Here is a 25,271-nt window from a genome sequence, read left to right as displayed (position 1 = left end):
GTTATAGGGAAATATTTAAAGGCTCTCAAAAGCAGGTGATGTTTTCATTCCACGACAAGGAACAGGAAATGAACAACCAGTTTCACCAAAAGAAGGCTGGAATGTCACAGAGCATAACATTCCTTTTTTCTTTTAGGGAACAGTGCCGAGTATTGTTGCTAGTTATGCATGTAGTTAACTAATAAATCCTCAAACAATGTTTGAACTTCTGTTGTTGCTGATTTATATTTAAAAGGCAAACTTCATGATTAGGAAACTGAAATCTTTAAATACATCATAAAATGTTCAACCCCTAATATAACTATCAGGGGTCGTTTAGGACAAAAACTATGTTTTGTCTCTCACACACTACTAAAGACTCATACACACACACAAAATACTAAAATTGCGCATATACACAACTAAAATATCACACACACACACACACGCCCACACAAAGCATACAGACATACTATTCTGAATGATAGGTCTAAAATGTATGGGGGCGTGTGTGTGTGTTGGTGAAGTAACACGAGGCTGAATGAATGGGAATGAGGCTTGTATTTGTCTGCGTGAGAGACTCATTTTTTGTATGTGTGAAAGTTGTCACAGAAGAGGCGGGGCATAATTTGGAGCTCAGATCGCGGATGCGTTGATATCATAGTGAAGTTAGCTTCTACTTGAATATTGGTGCTCCACGGTGTAAGCGGCATTTAATTCAAGGTTGATCCGATTTATGAACTCTAAATTCGGCCAGCCGTTCTCCACCTCTCCCTCCTCAAGCGCTCGGAGGTTCACTTACTTAGAGTGAATCAAAAAATGACATCTATTTTTCTCAATCAGGTCAGGTATTTATTCTAATTTGATTGAGCAAAATCTAATCTTCTGCCTAAACTGATTACATTTTTGTGACATTATCAGTCACAAAAACGTTAATATTAATATTTTTCATCCAAAAAAAAGGTCTTAGGACAAAAAAATGTTTTCTAAGAGAGTGTATTAAATAAATGTTACAAACTTGGATTTCTGTAAATTGAATAAAAAACACTAATAAGGGTAAGTGCATGTGAATTGAACATTACTTCTTCATTGTGTAAAATTCTCTGTCTCTTTTCTGTCCTGATGGAATCTCTCCACCTGCTCATCATTCATTGATCCAGATTCTCAGGAAACCGATCCACGTGTGAGAACAAGTCATGCATTTTGATGCTTATGTTGCTCCATAGTTCTGAAAGTTGACCTGATTGAGCAAAACCAATGTGTATTTGGTGTAATTATTGATATGAACTGATATGAAAGGCTTATATTGTGACACATTCTTCAGACTTATAGCCCAAACTGATTTTTCTGTTACTTTTCTCTCAATGCTTTCTGCTTTTTTTTCAATCCAGGCGAGGAACCTCCTATCTTCTAAAAGCCTCAACTGTTCATTTGTGGAGAGTTTGGTGAAAGAACAGGAGCCTTGGGTTTTAGAGACCATGTCTGATGGAGAGCTTCCCTCTACATCAGTCACCTTCACACGAGGCTGTAAAGCCAGAGCAAGTCTACCTGCAGCACGTTCCAGCTGTCAAACAAAAGACAAGCTACCAGGTAGATAGAAACAAACACGCACTCAACTGCACATTAAGGCAACACATATCATTAATGTAGGTGACAGCAGTTGATGTTCCTGAACATGGTGTTCATTTTCTCCCACTGAGCTTGTGCTTCTTCACACTGTCATACAGGATAGAAAACAATGACATTTCAAACTCCTTAAAAGGTTTATGAAATGATTGTACGTTTTCCTTATATAGTACAGAACATCTTCAAGGAAGGAAGAATTGTTTTTATACATTAAAAAGCAGAAAAGAAAGCCTGACATTTTCTGCATTTTGACCTGTTTTCCACCACTGGGGAACCTGATACCTGCTGTGAGCTGCATGGGTCAAGGTTTCTATAACATGTTTTTGCTGAATGTCTCTTCAAGTTGAAAGGACTGCTAAGCTTTGCAAACCTACAACAAGGATTCAGTTGCATATCAATTATGATACAGCCAGATACCACTGATTACAGAATGCCAGTTGATAAAAAGTTGAAGAAAGCAGCAGATTGTATCAAGTCTTTATTCTGATGCATTCACTCATCCTGAGCCAGCATGCTGTGGAGGAATCACTCTCTTAACGGGAAAAAAACAAGTTTAGGATGAGTCAACCTGGCCCAGAATAAGTGACCTAGATAAACCTTTGCCACCATAGAGTAACTTATGTATTACTAAATTAGAAGGAGATGGAGGGAGTGTTTTATCCTGCATTTGATGAAATGTATTTTGAACCTAAAATCACATTTTCAATTTTTTTCTGTTTATTTGTATATAGTTTATTCTTCTCTACACCAGGGTTTACAAGCCAATACTTCTCCTGCTGTGAAGTTCTGTTAAGTTCTGCCTGTGTGTGTCAGGTGTGCTTTTCCTGCAGTATGAGGGGGAGACAAAGCAGGTCATGATTTCAACTGAAGTCAGCAGCCATGACACCGTGCAGGCTCTGTTTGTCACTGCCTTTCCCCATCAGCTCACCATGAAGATGCTGCAGCCTCCAAACATGGCCATCTGCATCAAGGACACCAAGCGTAACATGTACTATGACCTGGAGGACCTCAGGTGAGGGGCTGTTGAAGCAGACCTTTGGTATATCTAAAAAAAATATTGGAAACACACGTCTTACCTGAACTAAGAAAAAAAGACTCAGACTGTTGCTCAGTAATCCAAAGTTCTCTTAACCTGTGGAAATCAAGGTCATTGGGTCTGGAGGAAGAGTGGAGAGGTACGGAGCCCTCTGAGGGACATGAGGAATGTTTTTTCTTTTGCATTCCCTTGCAATATTGTATTGATCTGTTCATGTGACATAACTAAATGCTATAAGCCTTTCTTACGGTGGCCACCATACTTTCTGCCTTAATATAAGGTTTTCGTAAGGTTTTTCCATGTATGTTAATATATTGTTGTGAAATATCTGAAGTTTCATATCTTTTTCTTGAAATATACCACACACCTATGATATAAATGGAAACTTTCCATAAGAAGGAAAGAAATAAAAACTACATCCAAACTATTTGGACTATTTCTGAGTTGTTGATTGTGTCTCTATTGTGTTGGTCTGAATGGTTTAAAGGTTTGTTAAACCATTCATTAAACTATGCAGTTCAATCTCAACCTTACACAAACAGACGTAAACATGCAGTGAATAAATTGATTTTCAATCAGTTTGTTTGGACCAAAGAGTTAAGAATAAACACGTTTTCACTTTAAATGTGTATATATTTGAAATTTTAATTAACATTTGTGACTGTGTACAAAATAGACCAGCAAATATTGCAGTAAGCATATTGCAAGGGAACGCAAAACTTATTGCGAGGGAACGCAAAACTTATTGCGAGGGAACGCAAAAGAAAAAAGTTTCCCCATGTCTCCTACAGAGCTCCATAGAGAGGAACTCCAGAGTGAAGTTTCCAGTCAGTGATGGTTTGTCATCTGCTGGTTCTGGTCCACTGGGTTTTCTGAAGTCCACAGTCGATGTAGAATCTACCAGGACATTCTAGAGCGCTTTATGCTTCCCTCTGAATGCAGATGGTGATTTTATTTTCCAGCAAAACTTGGCACCAGCCCACACTGATAGAGGTACCAGAAGCTGCTTCAGTGATTCTGGTGTTCCTGTTCTTCATTGACCAGCAAACTGGCCTGACCTTTAACCCCACAGACAATCTGTGGGGTGCAAAAAGAGCCATAACCAAGTACTGAGTGCAGAGAAATGAACAGATTTTTCAGCAGCCTGATATTTGTGTTCAAATTACACATTTTTGTTGATCATATGGAAGATTTTAATTTTCTAACAAATGTGAGGTTTCCAATATCTGCAAGCCATATTCATCAACATTACAAGAAATTAAAACTTGAAATATTTAATAATAAGTTTCACTTTTTCAAATGAGTGAAAACACATTAAACTTTTTTTAAATATTCTAATGTTTTGAGGTGCACCTGTACTATGCACTAACACAAATCTACATCTGTCTGTCTGCAAGAAAAAACACCAAATTATTTTGTTCAAAAGTTTTTAAAGTTTTGCATCTATTTACTTCATTCACTTCTGACCCCCCTTGCTCTTGCTTCCAGAGACATAACACCAAATTCCTGTCTGAAAGCGTATCATAAAGACCCTGTCCATGTGTTCTGCCCCTCTACCAGACCTGCCAACTCTGAAGGAATGGTAAGTCAAAGAATAACATTCCTGAAGAAATATAGAAGGAGTCTGCAGCCTGGTGTGTGCTTTTTGGACCAGAGCAAAGGTTCTGCCCAGTGGAATTCTCTGCCTCAATTAATTGTTGTGACTAGCTACAAATATTTATTTTTTATTTCTCCATAGTGTTAACTTTCAACTTCTGTAATCTTTTAGTAGATTTGGTTGATATGGCATAATATCCGATACTTTATTTAATTTCTTTTGTTTGCTGAGGGGGAACGTTGTACATTAATAAATGTTATTTGTGTATCTTCAACAACACAAATGTAAATTCAGCCGTCTTCAGTAAAATGAATAAAATCATTTGATAGCAATGATTTTAGCTGATTAACATTTCAAGGACTTAATTACTTTATGAAGAAGCTCATGATAAAATGACTTCTTACTACACTGTAAAAAGAAATTAGTTCAGCCAACTTAATCGAATTGTTTCAACTGGTAGCAAGCAATTAAATTAAGTTTATCCAGCCTAATTTATTAAGCTTAACCAACTCAAGATATGTCTATCCAACTAAATTTACCAATTTTTCAAGTTTTTGAGTTAATTAACTGATTAGGACATAAAGCAATATTTACCTTTTTCATGGTATCCAAATTTTCTGAGCGATTTTGGATTTCTCTCATTATTATTTCACTTTTCTGAAATGAGTGGCAAAAAATATTGGACTTTTTTTCTGATATTTAATTTCTGTTAGATGTACTTGTTGTACCCTATTTTAATTTTGCTCCTGTCTCACTCAAAGACTGAGAAGCTGAGCAGCTCTTTCCTGAAAAATCTGTTGGGACTTTATTTCACCTCATGTTGCAGAGATATAAGAGGAAAGACGGGTTCAACCAGAGCAAACAGCAAACTGTAGTCCAGTTGCCTGTGTGCCGAGTAGCACCAAATATGTCACCTTGCTATGAGTAATAATTCTTCTCAGGTTTAAAATTACAAGTAATGATTTCTTCCACTCTGAGTGTCAGAACATTCCTCTGTAGATCTGAAATCCCTACAGAATAAGAGACACTTAAAAACAGACATGCCATGCTATTAGCTTCCCATTCAAATTATGTTTTACTTCTCAGTTGCTACACCAGCTTAATTATTATAATGCTATTCTCATGCACACATCTTTCACTGACTTGTGAGGAATGTACAGTAAATTATTTGCCTAGTCGTTGCCTTCCTTTGCAATTCTGCTTGAAAAAAATTCTCGCGTACAGCACAGTCTGGGCTTTCTCCCATCTACTTGGATTCCTTCTACGGGGTCATTTTTCTGCTATAATCCAAGAGCGCAGATTTTCAGTCTGAAAACAGGATTCCATGTCTTTTGTTCTCAAAACTCGTAATGCTTGTACTCAAAACATCTCCTCAGACTTAGTCTCTGCTCGGACTCTCTGTTCTGCTTTCTTCGGTTGCCTGGAGTGAAAAAACATTCTGTGTGACTTATTTGCCTGTATAAGATAAAAGTAGACAAATAGTCAGCAATATCATAGAATCAGTTGATTCTGGCATTAACTATGAAGCTGTTTTAAGTGTTAACTTAAGGGAGACAAACTACCTAAAAATCTTTCCATACATGATCTGAACACACTGATCCTATGTAGTGAGGGGGGTTGGTGGTGCCCATCTCCAGCAGTCATCAGATGAGAGGCAGAGTTCACCCTGGACAGGTCACCAGTCCATCACAGAGCCCTGAAAGCTAACAATGAATAAAATGTATGAGAGACAAATGGTAGATTAACAAGGGGAATAAATTCTGTCCAATTATTTTTAAATGAAATCATGTTTATTAAGATGTACTTATGCAAATGTAAGTATGCTTGAAATTTACTAAAGTATTTTTTTTCACTAGGGAACAGTCTGGTTTTTACCAGGCTAGCAAATTCTTTGTCCTGTTGAAAAGTTTTTCTGGTCCAGGAATGATGTTAGGAAACATGTAGGATAATCCATGAGGTTTACAGTACTTTAATGTACCTCTTTAATGTTATTATTATGTTATTGTATGGTATGTGTGTTTGGTTTCCATCACACCTCCAGCAATTTTTCTATACAGTAAACTAAGCAATTCTGTGATTAGGTGTGAATGTATGAATTATAAATTGTAAAGTGCTTTTTTGAACTTTGATAATATCTGAAAGATTATGTTTCTAATCTAGATTTACTATTTGCAGCCTTTTATCCTTGATCAGATTATAATCGTAAATTGATCCAACAGAACTGTTGCCTGTGTGAGAAGTGCACCAGGTATGCTAGTTAATATTATTTTAAAAATCAAAAAACAAAATATCTGCGACAGACTGGCGACCTGTCCAGGGTGTGCCCCGCCTCTAGCCCGGAATGTCAGCTGGCACCAGAACCCCTCCTGACCCCTCTGAGGGACAAGGGTGTACAGAAAATGGATGGATGGAAAAAACAAAATATATTTATTCAAACGATGTTTTCTAATAGTCCTCAGTAATATCAAATATACTGTATATCTATGCCATTCTCTTAAGGATCATTTTACTTTTTTTCTAATTGAAAATGTGGTGAAAACTGAAAAAAGAGGCACTGGATACCACACTGAAAATATTAAAACCAATTTTTTGATGAAAAAGGAAGCCTAGTAATGTAAACAAGAGTTACAAACAAATTAGGCAATAAAAAACATTTTGAGTACTTTTATTTGTGTTGATTTTAAGCCTGGGATCAAAACCGACCTCAAACACCATGAATAGTATTAGAAAGCTAACACTACAGGAAGGCTAAGCATGTGCTCATCATCCTCAGTTAGAGGCTGACTTGGATTTGTTAGTTAGAGGTGACTGAGGATTTGCATGTGGAGTAAAAGCTAATGAGATTTGTCAAGGGTAATTAAGTTTGGAAGGAAAATTTGTAGTCATAGGGATTATGTCATTAGTGGTGGAACAGTAGCTTGATGGACAGCCTCCTGTCCTGTAGCTGGTCAGGACGTTCCACTGCAGGCTGCCTTTTCACACACCTGAGAGCTTATGAGTCCTGACACTTTGGCTCTGTGTATAGAAATCAATGCACTATGTCATAGTGCTGCACTTCAGTGTTTATAGAAACGCAAGGCATGAACTGCTGTACGTCATTAAAAAGTGAAAACCGAGTGCACTTAATATTAAACACAGATAAGTATGCACTATTTTAATGATTTATAATGATATTTTGTGTCTTATCTTTTAGTTGATTTTGCAGCAGTTTAAGCCTGTTGAGCAACAGATATATACAGTATTTGAACAGTTTTATTTTATGGCTCATATGGGATCAGGCCTGATCTCTAGTTTCCAACTGTAATAATTGAAGCTGTGTGTTGACTCTAGTTCGTTTCTCTTTAGCTCCACAGATAATAACTTCAGTTTTGTTATTATCCGTGCAGAAAGGTGTAACAGTTCTAAGTATCTGCTTGTGCTTAAATGGGCCAACTGTTAACATTGTTAAATAGAGATGGATATCATCCGTATGGTTATAATAACTACATTAAGTTATTATCTGAGCTAGCAGAAACTTGTAGATATTAAGTAAGAGGGCTACTAATCACACGGACTGCTAGAAAGCACATAATTACTTTTTATTAGTATTTTTCACTGTTTTCATGAAAACATGTTGACTCTTGAAGTTTTTACCATATTACCTTCATAGCTTTCCTAAACACACATGGATAAACATAACAAGTGTTTGTGTTTGTCCCTTCATATGGGTACTTCCCTTTCATCTGTGCAATTCTAAAATGTCTTTTGTGACGTACCGAGATTTTAAGTCTTCTGAAGCTCTTTGTTTGGAAAAACAAAAATGAATCTCATTGTTTGCTAATTTGAAACTTTTCTCTCTGTAGAACAGATATTAGTCTCTGGGTGTATAAGGATGTAATAGTGGTTCAGGTCAGGGGTCAGCAACAACTTTTAATGTCAACATACAATTTATATCACTGATTTAAATTCTGCTTATCATTCATTATCTGATTTTTTTTCACCTTGTAATTGGACAGTAACACATAGGAGAATTTGGTTTGCCTTCATATGATTATTACTGCTCTCAGTTCTGAATATTATTATTATTTGCTGATTTATTTTATTGTTTTTCAGCAGATATCTAAGGAGGTGTTGTACGGAAGTCACAGTCCGATCCACAGCAAGCATTCATCCGGCCGCAACACCCTGCACAGTTTGCAGGGATCAATGTCCCCTCCGATGGTCCGCTCCATGCCCTCCTCTCCTTCCAGACTGGCTTATGGTGGAGGTGACTTCCTTGGAAAAAAAGGAATGGCAGACCCAGGCAGTACCACAATACCACATGAATGTCAGCCTGGGCGAGTGCGGTCCCGCACCGTGTTCTCCAGCAGTAGTGCCATACTGGAGAGAAGAGATGTAAAGCCTGGTGAGAAGCTGGTGGTGTTTTTATTTCAGGATTATTGTAATGAGCCACCAGGGTGTGGAAGAGTTCTGAGGCTTGGCAAAAATAATGAACCAGATGCCTGCAACATTCAAGATAAACTAATAAAAGTATTTATTTAAAACTGTAGACAATATACAGTAAACAAACAAAATATACAGTATATGCATTTAATGAATATAATCAAATATGTGCCTTTATGACATAAGATTGTTGAGGATCCAAAATGCAGGAAGTTACTAAAATGATTGAACTGAATCACTGAATGAAGTGATTGAAAAAATATTAATATTTAAGAAGAAGAAATTATGCCATAGAAGTGATATACTGTAGAACATCTAAAGGTAAGAAATAAATAAGAACTTTTGTAAATATTATATGAATAAATAAACTGACCAGCAGCCCAAAACCAGCTAGAAGCCTACAGAGGTGTTACTCCTTCAATCTATTTTGAATAATCTTGGTATGATTTGCATTTGCAGCATCACTTAGCTTCTGTTGTCTTTGACAGTAACGCACTCTCCATCAGGTTTTACTAAAAAATCTGCAATTCAAGTTTGTTGAACCGGAGATCTGGTGTGTGAAACTCAAATTGAACCTTTTCTCTTTTTCAGTTCTTTCAGTCACATGACAATGGTGTAAATTTAAAATCCAAAGTGGTTGTCACATTAAAAGCAAAGCCTTTAAAAACAACAAACTCCACAGTTTAAATCTAAATGAAAGGGTGGGACTACAAAAGCAACAAAATAGGCAAGTACAGGTTAATACTTAATAGAGTAACAAAGGTGGACTAATCAACAGTTGGTTACTCATCTAAACATGGAGACAATGTGTGATAGGGCAGCACTGAACAGAAATAATGGAGACGATTGAGAAAGTCAAGACTCCGCAACAAAATGAAAGAAAATATTGAAAAGCCCAAAGATAACAATGAGCAGAGATTGAAATCAAATCAGGGAATCATTGACTGTCTTGGTTTGTGCCTATTTTCCAGTAACAGCCAAAATGATTTTTTAGACAGAAAAAAAGGTCTGGTGCAGTTTAACTCAGTTTGAAAGTAGAGTTGTAAACCTCTTCGTCATATTTCTAATAGGAAAATATTACCACCTGAAAATTAATCAATGCTTATGAAAATTTTTTCTGTTATTAGAACATTGTGGGGGTTTTTTCTCTATGAATTTAAGTTGTAGCAATTCTAGTGAGAATATGTTGCAAGGATCTTTAGGTAGAAATTTATACCTGCATGATTTCTAAAAGCTGAACTTTGTGCTTGTAATTATTACATAAAGCTCAGATCTGCATTTCTTTCTGCCTTAAAAACGTTTTCATGGGCCTCTGTGTGTTTATGTTTGTGTGTTAGAGGGAGACATGAGTAAAAGCACAGCCTTGGTGCTGCGTGGAGATGGAGGATCACATTACCCTGAGTACTACCGTTCAGCCTCAGTGGAAGTAGGAAGAGGTCACCACAGTGTTTCTTCCTATTGTAGCAGTCCTCCCATGCTCACTGGAGGAAAAGCGGAGGTAGGGGTGCTTGGGATCCCTGGTGGGCTGCAACAGTACCGAGCCTCCATCAAACCCCTGATGGTCCATGGGGAAAGCATTCAAAACCATGGCAACTCTCTTCGCAGGTAAACTGGCTTCCTTAACCATCATTATTTTAAACAGCTACATTGAAGCAGATGCGAAGCACATGCTGACTCTTTTAAAAAGTACATGTGAATACAGCGTCCTGATTAACCCTCCTCTCATCAACTGAATTATATTAGAGGAGTTTTACCAGTTTTCAGTCTCTCAGTAGTAGTATGTTTGGGGCAGGGGGTTAGCGCGCCCCACATTTGGAGGCCTTAGACCTGCGGACGTCGCAGGTTCGACTCCCAGTCCCGACGACCTTTGCTGCATGTCCTCCTTCAAAAATGGTGCCGGCTCAGCTGGCTGCCTGCAGACGCAGCTCCCATCCTGTGTGTGTTAATCTGTGTATAAAAAATTCTTGCTGTAACTGCGAAATAATTTCCCTGCTGGGATGAATAAAGTAATTCTTCTTCTTCTTCAAGGTTAACAATATTTTGCAGACTTCATTTTCAGAAGAACTTCATACATATATAGTGGCTTGCAAAAATATTCATACTTCTTGAACTTTTTCTTATTTTGTCACATTACAACCATAAATATTTCATTGGAATTTTATGTGAGAGACCAACAAAAAGTGGCCTACAATTGTGAAATGGCAAGAAAATTATATTTGACTCAAAACATTTTTTACAAATAAAAACTGAAAAGTGTGTTGTGCAAAAGTATTTACCCCCCTTTTCTCTGAATGCAACCAGTTTCCTTCAGGAGTTTCCTGATGTCTGCTAATGACTGAACAGAGTCCACCTGTGTGTAATCTAATCTCAGTAGAAATCCAGCTGCTCTGTGACGCCTCAGAGGTTCAGAGAATATTGGGGAGCAAACAGGATCACAAAGTCCAAGGAACACAGCAGACAGGTGAGGGAGAAAGCTGTGGAGAAGTTTAAAGCAGACTTAGGCTGTAAAAAGATTTCCTAGGTTGAACAAGGAGAGCTCTGATCAGAGATGCAGCCAAGAGGCCCATGGTGATTCTGGACCAAAGGCAGAGATCCACAGCTCAGAGGAGGAATCTGTCCACAGGACAACTATTAGTCATCACTGCACAAATGTGATCTTTCTGAAAGAGCGGCAAGAAGAAAACCATAAGAAGTCCTGTTATCCATCTAATCTGACTGAACTTGAGCTGTTTTGCAAAGAAGAATGGGCAAAAATTTCTGTCACAGATGAGCAAAGCTGGTAGAGACAAACCCTGAAGACTAGCAGCTGGAATTGCAGCAAAAGGTGGTTCCATAAAGTATTGACTCAGGGGGCTGAATATTTTTACACACCACACTTTTAAGTTTTTATTTGTAAAAAATGTTTTGAGTGTATAAATGGAATTAGAAGTAGAAAAGAGGTTGACAATTGATTACCACTTTGTTTTGGTCTGTTACATTCAATTCTAAAGAAATTTATTTATGTTTGTGGTTGGAAAGTGATAAAATATGGAAAATTCCAAAGGATATGAATACTTTTGCAAGGCACTGTATAACGCATACATTATACACACATGCACACATTCTTTACATTGATGATGCAATGTAGAGAATGAAATTAGCTAAGCAGACATTTTGAAAACCTCTTAATCCAGTGGTCTCTTCATTGTACTTGTACTTCACTGGCAGAGAAGGTTTAACCTTAATTATACCCAGTAAACCTTTGGGACTTTCTAGTTTTCATAGTTAACATTGCTATGAACCTGAAAATGACTTTTATGGGAACATTTCAGATGTAAGAGAAAAGAAACGCATGAAATTAATTAGCTGGATCTGTTAGAATTCCAGCTGGGGACGGTCCACTCTCTGGACATGAGGACAATGTTTGCACTGTGTGTGAATCGATGTAATATTTACTTCTTTGTCTGTTTGTTGTCCTGTTCTATCAGGCAGAAGAACAGGAAGTATGGAGACGGTCAGATTCATCCACTCGGAATCAAAAGTCCTCCGCCGTCCCCTCACAAAGGGAATGAAGTCAGGATGTTTAATGGACAGGTGATTGGAGGTACAAGCCAAGTATCTCCACAGAGTATGTCACCTATTCACCGCTCCCTAGAACGCAACAGTAGTGGGCTCACAGTGGATGTAATAAACAGAAGAGGCTCATCATCCTCTACCTCATCAGTATTTCTTGACAGTCCTCTGGGTCAACCTGAAATTCTTTATCCGGCTCATATTACTGCTTGTAACGTCCAAAGGTGAGCCTGTACCTAATGTTATCATATTCATATACAGAGTCTGAGCTGTCACCTCACTGCATTAGTTTGCATTAGTCTGTATAGATGAAGCCTTTAAGGCATTTTAACTGAGGTTTGAATTCAGGGTTTTCAACCAGCAGCTATCACAGGACATATGCACAAACACTAACGACCCCTCTTTTTTAAACAGTACTATATTTCTTAAAGTTACAATAATGACTTAAATCACTCATGTTACACTCAGTAAAATACCATTGACTACCAACAATTAATTAAACACATCAGATGATTTCCTAAATGGTTGGCAAAACTGAAAGAGGGAAGGCAGGAGTAGACCTGGTGGCTGGAGGCAGTTAAAGCAAGTATTGGTCCCAGGCAGTGAAGAGAAGAAAGAGATCACTGGATCTGCAAAACCAGACAGCTGAAGCCTAAGAGTAAGGGAGGAGTCAAAGGGCATCACTTCGTTGCTCAGTGGGAGCAGAATCCAAAGAGAGGTGTGAACATAGACCATTTTCTTGTGTCCATGTTGAAGGCAGTCCTTCAATAAATGTCCAAGTTTCATATTAAAGCAATCAGTCAGCTACAGGGCAGAGAGACACGTAGCTGTACATTCTTGCTCTCTCAGACACAGTATGTGCAATTTAAATGGATTAATTCATTTTGAGGTAATTTACCACATATAGATATCTTTGAACTGTGAGAGGAGGTCACATTGTCCAGGGAATGAATGAATGAATGAATGAATGAATGAATGAATGAATGAATGAATGAATGAATGAATGAATGAATGAATGAATGAAAATACTTTATTTATCCCAGAGTGAAATTCACATTTCATTACAACCCATCCAAAGAACACACAAACACCTCGAACATGATATGAGTAGACAGGCACCTGAGGCTGCAGCCCTGGAGGACCCCGCCCTTTAATAGATGAAAATGACATCATTAGATAACATGAGAGAAAAAAATCATTTCTCACACTGTGTCCAATCAGACACAGTGTGGGGTTGCAAAAAACCTCTGCACATAAAGCAACTTAGATAACATGAGTGTGGGGAGCCAGGGAAGACAGTGAGTTTAGGGTGTGTGTGTTTAGTTGCAGTGTGTATGTTTGCATGTGTAAAATAAGTCTTTAAGTCAGTCCTTAATCTCCCACTGATGATTGATAAAGCATCATCAGCGGCCTCAGTAGGGAAGGACAAGAGAGAGTTTGTTGTTTACATCACATCCAGGAGGATTTGATTTAGTCACCCTTCCAAGCCCAACTCTGATTCAGATAATAGCAATTGTTTTGGGTCAGGCCAACTCCATGAATTTTCACTTGACTTAGAGTCTTACTGGTGCAACTCAATGGTGAAATTCGAAACACCTGAAATGGTCAGTCTAGCCGAGCCAAGCGAGTAACTTCTCTAATGACGATTCCATCTCACCAGGGAGTTGGATGTGGCCCGTCACTCTCAGCAAGAATCACATCCAGTTTTTGGTTCTGGTCAGCCTCGTAAGGCAGCCTCTCAAAGGCCCGAACAGCTGCTGACATTTTACAAATTTCACAATGTGCCACGTAAACGCCATCTCCAAAACACAGAAATCCAATTATGTACACATCTTCAACATCCTGGACCGATGGGGTGGACAGACACACTGTCTTCCCCCAGGAATCCAGTGTATCCACCAGCATGTGTCCCATCAGGGCAAGAGGACTCTCCTTTGCCCAGTCTTCTTGTCAAGGAAATTTGATTCATTGCATTGAGAGACCAGCTGACCAGATCCATAATTTGCAAATTCAGAAAATATGCAAAGAGAGGCTCAAAAAAGAATAGCCAGACTGGACACAAGAGCAAAGAGTAGGGGCAGATGAGGGAGGATCGGAGAGAAGAAACAAGCATCCACTTTCACCGAGAGCAAGAAGAAAACATTTGAAGGAAGAAAGAAAAACAATGTATATATGAAAATGTTTTTCAAGGAAAGGGACATGTCAAGATTGGAAACAGCAGTCTGTGTGGTTATGGTGCTAAATATTATCTCATGTTGGTATTATATGCTTTCAACATGGTTTGTTTTGTTGAAACAAGAAAATTTCTTGAAAAAAATATCAACACATGGCCATGTACTTAATAAAAACCTTTAAATATGGTGCATCATCGCTGTGTGACAGTGACTCAGCCCTGTCATGTATTAATGCATCTCAATACTGTACCTGGTGCTGCCATTTGTTTTATTCGGTTTTCCTGATGATGTTCCTTTGATCTCAGACTAACAACTTTCTCACCTGAATTTAGCAGCACCATGATTGTAGGATTTTTAATAAACATAAATGCTCCAATGGGTTGGATATGAATTTGTTTTGTTGTTATTTTTACAGTGAGAGAATGAGAGCCATGGAGGAGCAGATAGCCAGTCTAGCAGGACTGGTGCACCACGCCCTGTCCATGAAGTCAGATGTTTTAGGACAAAAGGAGGCTATCAGGTTCGTCTGTCTACAGAAGGTGCAATTTGGCATAATATGACATTTAGTGGTGCAGCAATATTTTACATCAACCTGTTTTTAGATTTACTTCATGTTATCACATTATTCCCTCAATACCTTGAGTGTTGCTTTGATTCTTTCATCCATGTTTGAGAAATTCTTTAAGGCCATGGCCATTCATCTGTGCAAAACACCTGAGTGGATCTAGCGCTGTCTTTGAGACACAGCTCCTCCTCTCAGCTGCAGTTTCCAAGCATAATTTAAGATGTTAAATATGAAAGTCAAATTTCTTGTATGTCATATTTGATATATAGCCTATATATACTGTATGTAGCAATTTTATAACAACTGAAGATAATAGTTACTTGATTTTATTATGAAATGGCACGATGTGCCTGGAAAACACATAATACTGCCCCTTTGAAGTAAAAATACAGTTTTATTTATAAATGTGTATATCATATAGTACTCACTTTGAATAAGCTTCATTGTTTCTGAAAATAGTGTGAATTTGTGTTTTCTAGTCAGAGTCCTGAAGACAAACTCCTCAGCAATCGACTTGGTGAGAAGTTATTTTCAGGTACACCAGCTAACTAAGGAACACTTGTTTTCTTCAGAACATCCTGAAGATGAATAAATCTTCTTTCTTGGCTTCCAGAGGCATTATCTGACTCAAATGCCCCTGCTGCTCTGACTGAAAGCTTCAGCCCCACTCCTCTTGCCCTCGAGGTCTCCCCCTTTGATAGTGGACTGCGACACAACTTGATGTCTGTGAAGAGAAATATTTGTGAGCTGCGGCTGCAACTCAGCCAACTCAAGTGTTTACAGGTACTAAACTAAACATTTCAATACTTTATTGAGAGTTATCACAAGTATTTCTTTAAAATCCCAAGTGCTGTAATTTGTTATCCATTTTTCTTCTCCGAAGAGTTTCTTGCGGCGCTAGTGACTCATATTTTTTGCGACAGTAGGCAGACAGGAAAGAGGGTGAGGAGAGGGGGGGGGGACATGCGACGAAGGTTGGCTGGAGTCGAACCCGCGATGTCCGCGTCAAGGACTAAGGCCTCCAAATGTGGGGCGTGCTAACCACCTGCGCCACCACAGCACGCCCCTTTCTTCAATTTTTTACTTATTCTGTGCGTCACCACTAACATGTAGTGAGCCACCCAAGAGAGTAATGGGTTGCTATAACAGCTATAATTTGGGTTATTTAGCCTAATATAAGAGAAAAAAAATAGATAAAATTTTCAAAGAAAAAAAAAGTAGCTATGAGAAACCTAAAATATGTCTAAATTTACTTGCTATTAGGCTCTTGAATCGTTTATTTTTGGTTTTGTTATTTGTGTTCTTTAGTTTCTTATCTCTGTTAGATCTACCTTGTTTCTCACTAAGTCGCTAAGCTGGCAACATTTCCTTAACCTAATCACAACCACACTTAAACCCTCTGCTCATCTGCACATTTTGGCACACCCTTCAGTATTTCTTGGCCATGCCAACTTTAGTGGAAGAAAGAACATCTCATGTTTGACAGGAAAGCTGTGGGTCAGAGGAAGGTGGGATGTCTACCCTTCTTCTGTATACTCCTCAGTAACTCTCTGTCTCGTTCCTAAAGACTCTTTGTTTCTGGTTTAACAGTTCCTTTAGGTCACTGGTGATCCAGTGACTATTCTGGTGGGGATGGTTCTGATCACACAAAGGTTTATATAGTCAGTCACACACTCAGTCATGGCACTGATGTCATCTCCATGTGGCTGGCAGAGAGTAGTTCAATCAGTTGCTTCAACTGAGGACCTCTTCTGCGTTCTGTGACCATTTCGTAATAGTCATCCTAAAGGGTAACCTCTTCACTAGGAGTTTGTATTCAGAGCTGAGAAAAACAAGATTATGTTCCGATTTCCCCAGAGAAGGTCTTGGTTAGACCTTGGGTAGTCCTTGACATTAACGGAAAACAGATCCAAAATCTTGTTTTTGTGGATGGAGCAGCTGACAAACTGGTGAAACGTTGGCAGTGTAGGAGAGAGTGAGGCAGATATTACCACAAATATGCTCTTTAAATCTCTGTCAGCTCGTAAAGCCTGGCAGCGAGATGTTGGAGTCGGGGATGCAATCCTGCAGCCATGTCTCTGTAAAACACATTATGCTGCATTCCTTATACTCTTACTTAGTCCTTGTCAGGGTTTGAAGTTCATCCATCTTATTAGCTAACAACCTCACATTACCTGTTACGATGGACGGTAGAGATGGTTTGAACTTCCTCCTTCTCTCTCTCCTCTTTGGCATCCACGATGCCTCCTTTTCAACAACACTGGGATTTCTGGCTTCAGCTGTGGTACTATTTCAGCTTTTCAGATGTAGAACAGCTGCTCCCTGTTATAAACCACCCTCTAGCTATGGTTACACATCATAACAAAATGGCAAAAATAAAAATATAGCCAAAAATCAGTCCAACCACACAAAATGCAAAACAAGAAGGAATAGCTGTCCAAATAAGTTATTTTCCTCCAAAAAAAGCAGGAATGAATGTGTGAAAAAAAAATCTCAATGAAAACAGAGAGCTACTCCAACGTGCTGCCACCGTCAGCAGCTCAATTCTAGAATCAGCAATTCTAGACGTAAGCAGCTGATGTCAGGCAACCAAATTTTATGTTCCTTACTTCTACACTGAAGCGCTGAACTGCCAGACAGAGACATTTCCTGTGTCTTCCAGCTATCCAACATGGAGAGTGTGAGTTCAATGCTGCGTATGGCAGGTCCGGAGCTGGTGATGTTGATGTGTGAGAAGCTGGCCCAATTTGAGGATGCAGCATACAGACAGAGAGCTGAGATGGATGAGGACAGGATCCACTACCTCACCTCCGAGGAGAAAATCCTCACACAGCTTAGGTAAGTGTGAATTTTCAAGATTTCTTTAAGTTTAGTTATGTATTTAAACTCTTAAAGCTTCTGCCAGGTATTCCACAGGTGAACATTTTAATAACTACAGAACATTTACACCAGTAATAAAGCCATCCTGCTGGACCAGACCAAAGAAGTCATCAAATTATTGAGTTTCATTTTACTTCAGTTAATATGTTTAGGCTGGAAACCAATTATTTAGACATAAAATAATCAGTCACACACTCAGTCATGGCACTGATGTCATCTCCATATGGCTAATTGGTTTCAAATGCTGAAAATGCAAATGCTGAACAAGCACTTCAGCATTTGCAGCTTGATGCGAAAAGGTGGTTATTTCACCTGGTCACTGCCTTCCTATGCAATTCCACTTGATTCAAATCTCTTCACAGACAGTCCATATGTTTCTAACATTTATTTGATTTCCACCGTTAAATTTTCTACTGGGCCAATTAGTGAACAGAAGAAGTTGTGAATGATGAGGTTGATTTTCTGCAGTGGTTTAGAGTTGCAGTCTGTCTGCAGTTTTGGCAATTGCAGCATATTTGGAAGCATGTTGGTCACACTTCCAAATATGTAATTAATGTTAACAGTCACCTGGCTCAGCACGGTGCGCCTTGATTCACAGCAGAAGATGGTTGTTTACAGCAAAAGCAATTTGTGGTAAGCTTCATAGGGCCAAACTGGGGCCAAACGTTAGTGATGGGGTAAAATTTAAAACTTCAACAGAGGTCACGTTTCTCAGGAAGCCACCGTTTCTCAGTATCTCAGGGCCCAGACCTTGCGCATGAAGCAAAGTGTAGAATAAGACACTGGTTTTTACCAGGCCAGTGGTTACCCTGTCTCTCACTATGGCCACAGCTCTTTTCCTATACTGGCACTGCAGAAGATTTTAACATACCTTCCCTTCTCAAAGTCCTGTATTGTCTATTGTGTTGGAGCTTGAATGTGAAATGGAGAATACACTCTTTATCACAGCTCCATAGAATAATGTTGTTAGAAGGGATTTTGTTTTCATTTTCTCAAAACATTCAATCTCTGCCAAGCCATTTCAGCTTGATGCTTCTCCCTTTCTACAGCATGGTTCTTAATGCAGTGATGGGTATGCTAATGTCATGACTGTCATGAGCCAGTTATCCATCCATCCATCCATTTTCTAACACCTTTATCCCTAGTGGGGTCAGGAGAAGTGCTGGTGCCTATCTCCAGCTAACATTCTGGGCGAGAGGTGGGGTCACCTGGACAGGTTCCCAGTTTGTCACAGTGCAATGAGCCAGTTAGTGCCAGGGAAAATAAATGGCTGCTTAGCAAAAATCAATCAATAGTGTGTTAAGCATTATTGTGCCTAGGCATTTCAGCCTCCTAAGCTGCAATTTGTTTTGAATATTTTAGATCTGTTCTGCAAATAACATATACCAATGCACATTTGCTATCTTCATTTCATAATGGATAGGAAATGTGTAACGAAGAAAATGTCCATATTGCCTTTAGATTACAATGGATTCTTTAACAGACGTTCATTCTTTTAGCAGAGTTTAAGTCTAATTGATTTCAAACAATGCTTCAGTTTCATTTTAAAACTGTAGTTTTCACTGTGTGATACTCAGATACTGTCACAACAGATATTTACTGTGTGGTTACAAGAGCTTCTTCTACTCAAGCATCTATGACAGGTATTGATAAAGCTAGTCTAACCATAAATAGACATTATCTTGGTAACAATTACAAAAGATCTTAATTTAGTCATCAAAATATTGATGATTAATTGAAAATAACAGTGAACACTTATTTTCCAAAGCTTGCTTGGGATTTTAGTCCTAATCCTGTTTTTTCTGTTTTATTACATATTAAATATGTTCTCTCACTTGAGGTTCAGTGAACAGGAAGCAGCAAAACAGACCTATTTTGGGCATGATTTCAGAAGATTCTTTCGGCATTTGCATGCTTGTTTTGATGTCATGCTCAGTGGCGGAACTGCAGCTGAATTAAAATCATTGGTGACATGCAAGAAAGAAAAAAAAACATGAACAGCACAGTCATAACTGTAGGCATACAGAAACTGGGAGGACCCATATTGTTAAAAATAGAGGCGTAGGGTGGGAGGTGATTTGATCCAGTGTGACATGGTCTTCCAGAGATGTCAGAGCTCATTCTGATGTTAGCATGCTACACATTAAGTCCAGACCTCGGATGACTTCACTAGCAGAGGGCTGAGCTTTATTGAGGACCACAAGTGGGAGTCTTTGGATTAGTGTGATACAATCACCTCTCTAGACACTAAATCAGATCCAACATTATTAGGAGAAATACCAATGTGCCAAGCTAACTCTGGCTTCAGTCGTAAACTTTTCTACAGGAAATGATGGCTGAAGAAAATCTCAGTAAATATCAGTGTCAACTTGTCTGCATTAGTTAATAATCTAGTTTATTTACGGCTGAAAGTTGAGGCACTGCAAACCTTTCAGTAGACTTCACATCTCTGTGTGTGTTTTCATGATGCATCATTCTGCACTGTGTGTCCAGCCTACTACACTTTAACATTTCAAGGATCATCAGACTGAATTGGGTTTTATTCAGGTTGTGATGGCAATATGCCGAGTCTGTAGCCATTTATTTTTCAAATGAATGTTATACTAAAGGGGAAGAGCACTTTCTGCTAGTGGTTTAGGTTGCCTCAGACTACTTTATTTGTTCACACTGTAGCATGATATCTCAGTAGCATGATTTTAGTTGGATGTTTCAAGCTCATATTATTATATAGGCAGAAATAAATATTGATTGCTGAAGTATATTCATACATATGTGGCTGAATGTAGAATTAATAAGCCAAGTAGTATTGGTTTTTGTAACCACATACTCAAGCTTTATTTCTTTAAAGCTGCACTATGTAACTTTTTTAAAGAATATATTTTTTACATATTTGTTAAAACTGTCACCATGTTGTGGCAATTTGTTATGAGACAGATAATCTGTGAAAGGATCGATCTCATCCACCTCCTCCATAAGTTATTATTGTCCACTGAAGACAATAATAACTTGTTTTTGTTTTTCCCGACCAAAGACAACCAATGAGAGCCAGGGGGAGGGGCTTAATACTGTCCCTCAACCTCATTTACTTTCTGCTAAAAGTGCTAATGGCTAATGACAACTTACACTGCAGCAAGACCATTTATCTGCTGTTAACGGTGGCTATGCTAACGAGCCTGAGCATTCACAACAAGATGTACTGACAGGAAAAAGCTGTAGTGGGAGCAGAGAGCAAGGCAAGAGGGAGGAGCGCTAAGACCAGGCTCTGAGTGGATGTTTCTAGTTAGAACTCAAAGCACCAGGAGAAAACAGCAGAGTTTGATTTTTAGATAGATATTTTTTAATAAACAAATATAAAGTGTGACCTACATGTTCTTTGGATACGTTCTGATGGCAACCAGAGAACCTTCCTGCCCACAGTACCACCATCCACAATGATTCCTTGAAGATACTTGGATGATATGAATTATGATAACATTTAATTTTCCTTTGAAATGAACAAAGTATTTTTTAATTGAATTAAATAAAACATTGAGCACATTAAATAACTTATGGTTTTCAAAGACTGCTGGATACCCAGGGCCACTTTAATACAATTTCACCACCCAACCTACACAGGTTAAATCCTGCAACTTGTCCTACTTTTGGTCAGATGGTCAGAGGGTCTGAGCTCTCTGCGATTTAGCAATGACTACTAGCTCAAGGTTTAGAGTCTATTGACGTTTAAAATTTGACCAAATTGATAATAATTGCCCATATTTAATACTCATGTTCAAAGCTGTGAAGCTTAACGGTAAATTGCCTGCACTGTTAACAACCATCTTCCACATTAAGAGAGAAGTGCTGATCCAAACGAGGCTGTTAATGTGAAAGGTGTAGTATTATGTTTTCCCAGCAAAAAGTGCCATTTTGTAGCTTAATCACGTAACTATGTTACCTTCAGTTGTTATACAAGGCTACATACTGTATATCAAATATGACTTAAAAGAAATTTGCCTTACTGATTAAAATTGTGCCTCTGTCTCTTTAACAACTCCTGCTCTTTCTGAAACTCCACCTTCAGGAAGTCATCCCAACATGGCTCCTCTATTAACCCTTTAACAAAATTTTTACTGAGAAGAAGCTCCTATAATGAGCTCAACTGATGGGCAGTTCCTATAGGTGTCTGCTAATTGCTGCTGGCTAGTCTGAAGAAGCTGAGTGGGGGAGCTGCACCCAGGCATTTTGGACAGTTAACGGATTTCTCAAACATGCATAAAATACTCAAGGCAACACTCCAAGTATGTTTGTGATGAGGGAATAACATTACAACACAATGTAAAGGAGCAATGGTAAAAAAAAAAAACAAGAGTGACAGAGAAAGCAAGAGTTGAATAATCCTCCAGCTTGAAGTTCATACCAGCTTTCTTGTTGCACCATATAGAATTAAAATGTTTGTCAGAATTTAAGACAAAGTGTTACAGTGATTCCACCTCTATATTAAACCTTCATTAGAAGAACACCAAGAAAAACTGTGGAGGTCCCTAAGGCTTGTCTCTGCTACCATCTGCTGTCCAGAAAAACCCATCATATGCTGATTTCCCCACCTTAGCTGTCTTGTTCCTCCCACAGTGAACTGGAGGACTTTGTGGAGTGCTTGGAAAGCTCCTCTTCTGTCCATGGCCAGCTGTCCTTCACCCTCAGAGATGTGGAGGAGGGAGCAGTCAGCCTGCGAAGGCTTGGAGAGGCTCTGGCTGTCCTCAAAGGTTGATCAGTTCCACCGAACCCACACATCACTTCATTTGGCCAACAACTCAGAGTTTGAGTTTTCCATGTAAATTATGCCACTGCATTGACATATGTCATGTTACTTTTGGTGGTAAAATGGTACACACAGAGACACTTCAATTATTATTGATATAATTCTAAGCTAAAAAATACAGGTACAATATGTTTTGTTTTTCTTCTCTAGTCACATTTGATGTCTCATGAGTGTATGTTTCTGTATGTATGTTTGGTCTCTCTGCCAGGAGAATTCCCAGTGCTGCAGGCAAAAATGCGCTCAGTGCTCAGACTGGAAGTGGAGGCAGTGCGCTTCCTGAAAGAAGAACCTCACATGATGGACTCCATGTTGAAAAGGGTCAAAATGCTGACTGAATCTTTTAGCTCTCTCCGCAGGTATTCAGCAACATTTTCTGTGGTAAAGCTATTCTGTTCTGAAAAAAGTTGACTTTCCCTCTTTTGTCATTTGCTTTAAATAGACTTGTGTCCGATTCAGCACCCTCAGCAAGATCCGTTCAAGTGGAGCCTCTGAAAGTACACGACCAGGAAAAAGCTACGACTCAGAGCACACGCAGTTCACCTAAACCACAGCCTCGGCACTCAGTCAAAGGCCCCCCACCCAGGAGCCAGGCTGAGGCCAGTTCAGGAACCTCAGCATCCCCCAGCAGAATGAAGAGCACAGTCACCTCCAATCAGCACAACAGCTCTCCTCCGACAACCAGTCATGGACTAGATTTGATCAGTGTAGTCAAGGTATCATAGAAAATATGGGCTTCACTACAGATACTGCTGCTGGTCAAACATCCCTACAGTTTATGATCCTTTTAGTTTCCTGTTTAGATTTTGTTATTCTGCAAGTTTTATACCAAGAAGGGGTAGACAATGTTGCCAGAAAATGATACCACAATATACTTTTTTAAAAAGTCAATAACAATATCACACATGATATTCCTCATTTTCTGCTTCTTCTCTTTTGGGGGGATGGGCCGATCTTTTTGGGGGGGAGGGGTTAACTTACCTTTAAAAAATCACTACTTTAAAAATTATTCATATATAAATATATACAAAATCATACAATATGTTTAATACATCAAGGAAATACAAAACAGATCAATAGAAATGTAAACTAATCTGTCTGAAATCAGCTACCAAATGGAAATTAAAATACTTAAATACACAAATGAAACAAACTGTTGCTATTTAACCTAACATTAGTTTTACAAGATGTTAAAAAGTGTTCCCCACTCACAAACATTATGTGCGAAACTAAGAATCTTGTTTTAATACAAAAGGAAATCTTCTGTTTATGTGATGGTGGTGATGGTGCTAGGAGTTTGCCCTGGAACCGGTGGGTTGCTGGTTTGATCCTCGCTCTACCTCCCTCTGTTGTTGGGTTCTTGGACAAGACACTTTGTCCACCAGGTGGTGGTCAGAGAGCCGGTGGAGTCAGTGCATGGCAGCCTTGCCTCTGGCTGCTGTGGCTACTATCCAGTAGCTTACTGCCATCAGCTTGTGAATGGATGATGCATGTCCACAGTGTATCATTTTGCTTTGGAACCTGATAACACACTCACTTCATTTTTCTGTTCATCACCCAGAATTACCCTGTTCTCTCTCATCTACAGAATACACACAGACCAACTCCAGAGGGCAGTGTGTGTGTAGACATCAGGAGCGTAAACCAGTCCAGTACCAGCCACGACCCCCAGCAGGAGAGTAATGATCCCAGTCACAGCCAGTCAGTCCACCTTCAGGAGACACCAAACACTGATACAAAATCTATAGTGGATGTGCCAGAGTACACTGCCTCAGGATCGAAGTCTCCCTCCTCGTCACAGCAGAATACTCCTGTGGAGTTGATACATGGAGGTAGGCCTGTAGAATCAGTGTTAGTACAGTAGAACTGTACTTCATACTGCTCCCCTTCTTATAATGATTTTCTTCTGCTTTTTGGTTGCCTAAATGCTTGTTTTAATTTCAAAGGGATGGCCAGTTCAGGAGGCGGTGAAATGTATACTCAGGACAGGTTAAAGCAGACGGAGTTTTTCCCTCAGTCCATCTAAATAAGAAGGCTTAGAGCCACAAATATTACCTTGAAAAGCACATCTTAGAATTTTTACAGTCAATGCTGCAGGAAATCTGTTGTAATTTTTAAAGAGCAACCTTTTTTTCTCCATATTTTCAGATTTTTACATAAAGAAAAACATAAAACTTTTTCTAAAGGATTATGGCTACATTTTCTTATGTGGGATGTTGACATTTGCACATAGCTTCCCGCTTAACGACACCCAACAAGAGAAATGGATCTAAATAAAAGTGACTGGTAATTTTAGTGTCATTTTGTTGTGAGAATTAAACATAACAATTTCATGAGGAAATTGAAAAATTATCTCAAACCTGCATTTGTTATTATACGTTCTTTTAAAACTTCAGTTTTTTTTGTTTTTTTTATCAGTTTGAGTCAAAGTTATTAAGAGCCACTATGGAAAGTCCAAAGAGCCAGTTGTGGCTCCAGAGCCACAAGTTGCAGATATTTATGTGTATAATGACAAGTTTAAATATTAAAAAGTACCATACAATTTAATATTTATAGCCCAGGCCTATTTGCAGTGTCTGCTGATAGGGTTAGGGATTTAGCTATGTTTATAGCAGAGAGACTAAATTTAGTGATTTCCCCAAGCA

General features: G+C 38.8%; 1 protein-coding gene across 1 annotated transcript in view; it reads left to right on the top strand.

Moving 5' to 3' along the window:
• Window positions 1-25,271, top strand: part of LOC111608956 (sickle tail protein homolog) — a 39,310-nt gene that overhangs the window by 338 nt on the left and 13,701 nt on the right. The window contains exons 2-15 of the mRNA XM_023335715.1: window positions 1,371-1,569; window positions 2,419-2,617; window positions 4,130-4,223; window positions 8,331-8,622; window positions 9,998-10,265; window positions 12,128-12,436; window positions 14,802-14,906; window positions 15,431-15,486; window positions 15,565-15,734; window positions 17,614-17,789; window positions 22,440-22,573; window positions 22,838-22,985; window positions 23,069-23,342; window positions 24,215-24,458. Coding sequence (XP_023191483.1) covers window positions 1,458-1,569; window positions 2,419-2,617; window positions 4,130-4,223; window positions 8,331-8,622; window positions 9,998-10,265; window positions 12,128-12,436; window positions 14,802-14,906; window positions 15,431-15,486; window positions 15,565-15,734; window positions 17,614-17,789; window positions 22,440-22,573; window positions 22,838-22,985; window positions 23,069-23,342; window positions 24,215-24,458 — 2,581 coding nt within the window. The 5' untranslated portion in view covers window positions 1,371-1,457. The remainder of the gene's footprint in view (window positions 1-1,370; window positions 1,570-2,418; window positions 2,618-4,129; window positions 4,224-8,330; window positions 8,623-9,997; window positions 10,266-12,127; window positions 12,437-14,801; window positions 14,907-15,430; window positions 15,487-15,564; window positions 15,735-17,613; window positions 17,790-22,439; window positions 22,574-22,837; window positions 22,986-23,068; window positions 23,343-24,214; window positions 24,459-25,271) is intronic.

This window comes from Xiphophorus maculatus, chromosome 6, assembly GCF_002775205.1.
Source record: "Xiphophorus maculatus strain JP 163 A chromosome 6, X_maculatus-5.0-male, whole genome shotgun sequence".
Taxonomy (NCBI): Eukaryota; Metazoa; Chordata; class Actinopteri; order Cyprinodontiformes; family Poeciliidae; genus Xiphophorus; species Xiphophorus maculatus.
The sequence above is the reverse complement of the archived record's forward strand: the minus strand, read 5'-3'. Positions and strand labels throughout refer to the sequence as shown.